Genomic DNA, 6366 nt, shown 5'->3' with positions numbered 1-6366 from the left:
GCTCAGGATGCGAGGCTAAGCACGGCACTCAGGGTCAGCTGCTTTCGACCCAGAGAAGAGCATGTCTGGTTGCATGCGGGTTGATGCCCCAGGTCCCGCCTCTGAGAAAAAGGTATAGGACGGGTCTGATGCTCTTTGGGTGGATGACACCTAAATGAACATCGGTACAAAGTCCCAATTTATTTCTAATATCAGAGATCAGACCTCTACTCTTGCCTGATGCGTCTAAAACAAAAAGGGGGAACTGTAGAGAGCTGCGGAATGCTATGCCTTAAAGATGGAGCTGGTTTCTGCCTTCCACCTTCCCGATGGTGAGTGCTCTCTGTCAGGAACAACTCCACATTTGGCTAAGGCCGAGGATCTGGCTTGCTTCCATGTATGTGGACCTATCTGCATTGCCCACGTGGCACACCTGGGTTGGCTACCCAGAGGCTATTTAAGCTGTGGGCTGGCTTTCCCCAGGGTCTGAGGATTGTTCAAGGTTCCTGAATAAACTGCATTGAAAAAAAAAATCTATTTCAAACAGTCAGTTTCACTATGTTCAGTAATTAGTACAGATATCTGGATATTAGAAATTTCCTTTGGGACCAAAATAGTTGCTTATGAATCTTTTCATGGCATTTTTCATGTCTTTATTTCTCAGAGTATAAATAGCTGGGTTGAGGAGAGGTGTGAAAACAGAGTAAAACACAGCAAGAAATTTATCCAACCAGGTGATATTGAGGGGCCACACATAGATGAAGATGCAAGGTAAAAAAAAGATCATCACCACTGTGATGTGGGCAGTGCACGTGGACAGGGCCTTATGTGCCCCAGCTTTAGAGCTCTGCTGTACAGTGATTAGGATATATGTATAGGATATGAGCAACAGAATAAAGCAGGTTACAGCCACAACCCCACAGTCAGCATTTGTTAGAACATCCAAAACAGGGGAATCTATGCAAGCTAGCTTGATTACCAATGGCATATCACAGAAAAAACTGTCTATTTCCTTAGGTCCACAAAATGGCAGCTCCACAATCACTACCAGGTGACTCATGGCATGTACAAATCCAGTTGTCCAGGAACTCAACACAAACCCAGTACATCTCTTCAGGTTCATGATGGTGAAGTAATGCAGTGGCTTGCAGATGGCCACATAGCGGTCATAAGCCATTATCACCAACAACACCATCTCTCCTGCAGCGATGCAGTGAGCAAAGAAGATCTGACACATACAGCCTGCAAAGGAAATGGTCTTGTTTTCCCTGAGAAAGTCTGTGATCATTTTAGGAGTGGTGATCGTAGAAAGCCACATATCAACAAAAGACAGGTTGGCCAACAGGAAGTACATGGGAGAATGCAGATGCGGGTCAGTGATGATTAAAACAAGAATGGTAATATTTCCAGAAACAATGAGAAGATAAAGCATTAAAACTATCACAAAGAGTGAGAGCTGAATATTCCATGAGTTGGAAAGTCCCCAAAGTATAAATTCTGACACCACAGACTGATTGCCCTCACCCATTTTTCTCAGTATGTCTTCAGAAGTAACCTGCAAAGAAAGAAAAATTATTAACTAGAGATATGCTGTAGGCTATTTTCTTTGTAGAATTAGACATTCGTATTGAAACTCATCTGAGTAGAATTGGATAAATTGAAGATAAATCTAAGGCAAGAATGAGTAACATTGCTGCCTGAGGTGAAAGCTAATGAGTCAAGCGCATGAAGAGAAACATTATGTGTGACTGTTATTCACATGCTCTATCAGCAATTTCTTTTTAAGAGAGCAGTGAGTAAAGCAAGAGAGCAACGTAAAAACCCCAAAATGGATGCTGTTTCATTGAGAAAAATTGTCCAAATGTGTTACTAGTGTTCATGAAATTCCATAACAAAAATAAGAATTAAATTTGGCAGCTGAAGGGGAAATACAGCAAAATTTAGTAAAAATGGTATTATATGATATTACCATTTTGTCAGACTGTATAATGATTTCTTTGAGCATCAGTAGAATAATATCTGTGTCTTCTCTGGGATGGTGGAGGCTCCTGGGAGTCTATGGTGGTGACCCTAGCTGAGACTCCTAGAAGCAGGGGTTATGGAGCATGCTGTGGCCCCCTCCTGTCGACAGGGGGAATTTACAATAGAAGAAGAGAAACACCAACCCACCCATAAAACCTTCGACCTATCCAATCATTGACTTTCCTAACTTGAGTCCCATGCTATGAGAGAGAGCCCACGCATGACAGTATTAATAATATTTTGCTATACTTACAGGCAGGAAACCGGCATAACTGTCATCTGAGTGGCTTCACCCATCAGCTGATGAAAACAGATGCAGAGAACCACAGCCAAAGAGTTGGCATGGCTTAGAAAGTCTTATCGAAGAGGGGGAGGAAGGATTAAAAGAGCCAGAAAAATCAAGGATACAACAAGAAAGCCTACAAAATCAACTAGCCTGGGCCCAAAGGGGCTCATAGAGACTGAACCACAAGAAGAGAGTGTCTATGGGCCTGACCTGGGCCCCTCACATATATATAAAAGATGTACAGCTTAGTCCTCATGTGGGACCTCTTACAGCAGCCTCCATGGCTGTCTCTGACTCTGCTGTCTGCCCATGGATCCCTTTCCCCTAACTGGATGACATTGTCTACCCTCAATAGAAGAGAATAATCCCATTCCTACCACAACTTGATATGCCAAGGAGGGTTGATATTCTTGGGATGTTTCCTCTTCTAGGAGAAAGGGAGAGTGATATTAGGGAAGCGGAGGGCAGAAAGAGGCCCTGGGAATAGAGGTGGAAGGGGGAGTTCTTATCGGGATATAAACTAAAGTAACTAATTGATTAATGAAAAATACAATTTTAGCTTAAAGCTTGAAAGGACATGTTGGAAAAACCTTAGGTGGGAAGCATACAGAAGGTGCTATAACATACACACTGGCATGAGATATAAATACAAAGTTCACAGTTATTCATTAATAAATATATATAATAGATTTTGTTTGCTCAACTAAACTGATTAACAAATACTACTACAAACACCAGTGTAAATGGATTGAAAGCACAAGGCAAGTCATAGTCAGACCTGATCACTGCAAGTCACATTTACTTCAATCTCAGCCATTTCTGACAGGAACTCAATGGCAGGCTCTTTGACCTCCCCACCTCTCAAGGGAGGAGCAGTCCTGCTAGGCCACAGAGGAGGACTTTGCAGCAAGTCCTGAATACACCTGAAAAAACAGGGTCAGATGAAAGGGGATGAGGTCCTCCCCAATCAGTGGACTTGGAAAGGGGCAGGGAGGAGCTGAGGGAGGTAGGGTGGGATTTGGAGGGAATGAGGGAGTGGGATACAGCTGGAATACAGAGTTAGTAAAATGTAACTAATAATAAAAAAATAAATTAAATTAAAAAAAGAAAGGGTAAGAAAGCCAGTAAGAAACACTAAAAAGAAAAAAAAGAGAGAAAATATTGATCTTAAATTGCATAAACTAATCTTGAGACCACTTCAGATTTTGAAATACTTTAGTTTCATGACATAAACAACACCTATCATCATCCTATCACTAGTATGTATTTCCTTATTGTTTTGCTTTTCTACTGATCATCTATGTTATTGTAAAGAACAGAATGAATTACATAAATATGTCAACAAGGTTGTCCTTTGACTATCAGCCTTGGATGAAGTGGAAGTTATGCTTCCAGTGAGCAGCAGTTATTCACCTCAAGGCAGGGTGCTTATGCTAGTATAGTGAACAATACTGAAACCAGGCGGTAAACAGTCATTGATCACTTTTTTTCCCTTAAGTAATTTTCATGGTGCTTTTCAACTTGGGGTCTCATTTTATCCTAGAGCAGGTGGACAATAAAATCCTTGATGCCATCATCAGAATTATTTTAAGTTCCTGTTTTCTGTCATCACCAAAGTGTGGAGAAGGAATGCAAGACAAGAAAAAGTTATCAAGGCATCAGGCAGCACATCCATCTGCTAAAGAAAGCTGATGGAATAAGTAAATACACATGCCTTACAAAGATATGCCCAATATCTAAGGAAAATACGCTGATCACACAATGAAGAATTAGTATTCCTTGATATATATTTAATTTTATTACATATCATAAAGTTTAGGGTCAAGTTAAACTTTTTGTTCATTTTTATATTGTTTCTTTTATTTTTTAAAAAAGTTATAATATAATGACAATATTTCTCTCCTTTCTTCCCTCCAGATTCTCCCATATACTGTTCCTTGTTCTCTGTCAAATTCGTGGGAAAACAAGTTACCTTAAATCAACAGATTGAAGCTCATAGGAATTCAAAAATAATGAAGAAGAAAGCAGAGGGCTACATGTGTCTTCACCAAGTATTCAGCATGTAATAGTATAGATTTCATTCTTATAATTATATGAGACTCTTGAATAGATGTGTGAGTTTCTGATTCTTGTGCCTTTTCTTGGGGCTCTTTGATTTTACAGTTGGCTTCTCTTATCCTACTTGGATATGATAGTATTTGGTTTATCTTAATATTTTTTATTTTGTTATCCTTTGTTGTTATCTGTTAGAAGCCTGTCTTCTTTTTTGTTTGTTTGTTTGTTTTTGTAATGAGAGGCACAAAGGGAGAGGATCCAAATGAGAGACAATGTGGGTAGGAAGTCAGAGAAATAAGGGAAGGGAAAAAGCATATTGAGACTATATTGTATGATTAAAAAAAAAATCTGAGTAATAAAAAAGGAGAAAAAGGAAATCACAGCCTACCTTTTATTAATATTTTTATACATACAAATTATTCAGCCTGTGTAATGTTACTTGTATGCATGTTCTCAGGATGACCACTTGGTACTAGGTATCCAGTTGGCGTGCTCTTTCCTGGGACACACTGCTTCTTATGCTCTCAGGAATCTTTATTTGGCTGTGATTTTTTTGCATAGAATTAAGGATTCCTTGGATTTCACCCCTTCCACTATACCATGTCTCTTGGTGTTGGCTTTACTGAGCTCAATTTTTACATTCATGGTAGAATTATGGCACTACCAAAGGAAATTACTAAGAAAGTGCATTCATTTACAGAGCATTGTCAAACTGTCCTTTGGGACCTCTGCTGCAAAGCTGAACCAAGTCTCAAGCAATGCCTTTTAAAGTGTCTCCTCAGCTGGGCACAGTGGTGCATGTCTGTGTTCCCAGCATTCAAGGAGGAAAAGGTCAGTGGGCCTCTGTGAGTTCGAGGTCAGACTGTTCTACAAAGTGAGTCCAGTATAGCCAAGACTACACAGAGAAAACCTGCCTCTAAAAAACGATGATAGATAGATAGATAGATAGATAGATAGATAGATAGTCTTCTCTAGTATTATAGAAGTAGGACAGTATTGTCAGCAGACCTCTGTGAATGTAAAAATCTTACATGGCTGATACATAGTAGTGACTGTACATGATCAGTTCTGTTTTAATGCTGTTAATCAGAATGTTTTATATCCACATGATTTTTGAGAAGCTAGTAAAAATGATGCCAGATATTACAGGAGCTTAAATAATATTACACACTCAATTTAATGTGCTGTGAAATCATAGAATAAAATACACACATGGGCATTACACCTCTCTAATATCCAGAGCAAAATGGTGCATGAATTGTTCCCTTTAATCTTATTTCCTACTGTGTCTTGAAACAATATGATTCATAAAGTTATGGCCAATATTCTGATGTTCAGCTGAACTCTGTTTAAGATATACATGCTCATCTATATGTATATATAGTATATTTGAACATATGTATTTATATCTGAAAATATTTTTCTATTTACACATACATATTTTACATATGGAAATGCATATTTATAAATATATAAATATACATACTTATATTTAACTTATTAGCAATTTTCCTAAAAATCTAATGTTAGCTTTTACATTAATTAACATAAAAATTAGTGAAGGAAAACAAGCTGAATTATCTCTCTAAAAGTCTAAAAGCAAACTATAATATGTATATGTGAAATATACAAATGCATGATTCATATTTGATATTCAATTTTTTTCAGGAACATAATAACCACTTCACCCGCTCTTTTTTTGCCCAGGACTTTTTATCACGACTGACAAAGACCTATTGAATACAATCATTTAAAGGGACTCTGCAATTTTTGCATTTAACTTAGTAGAAATTCTCTTAGAATATCTAATGTTTTTATGTTGAGAAATACAAAAAGAAACTGATTATCTTTTTAAGATAAGAAACATGACTTATCTTTTTAAGAGTCTAGAAGCAAACTGTTTATTTTCTTGTACTTTTCCATGCATTTCTGTACTGAATGCCTTTTTGAGCTGATTCCCACAATAACCACTCAGAATGCTTTTCTTTTTATGCCCAATTCTATTCTGAAAGTTTTCTTATCTG

The 6366-nt window shown here is 38.0% G+C and overlaps 1 protein-coding gene across 1 annotated transcript; it reads right to left on the bottom strand.

The window, feature by feature from the left end:
- Positions 1-568: 568 nt before the first annotated feature.
- LOC132648990 (olfactory receptor 4K3-like) lies at positions 569-1510 on the bottom strand. The gene has a single exon (XM_060371631.1). The coding sequence runs from the start codon at positions 1505-1507 to the stop codon at positions 569-571; it is 939 nt and encodes a 312-aa protein (XP_060227614.1). The 5' UTR covers positions 1508-1510.
- Positions 1511-6366: the final 4856 nt, after the last annotated feature.

The sequence above is a fragment of the Meriones unguiculatus genome, chromosome 18 (genome assembly GCF_030254825.1).
Source record: "Meriones unguiculatus strain TT.TT164.6M chromosome 18, Bangor_MerUng_6.1, whole genome shotgun sequence".
NCBI lineage: Eukaryota > Metazoa > Chordata > Mammalia > Rodentia > Muridae > Meriones > Meriones unguiculatus.
Note: the sequence above shows the minus strand (reverse complement) of the source record. Positions and strands in the feature narration are given on the sequence as shown.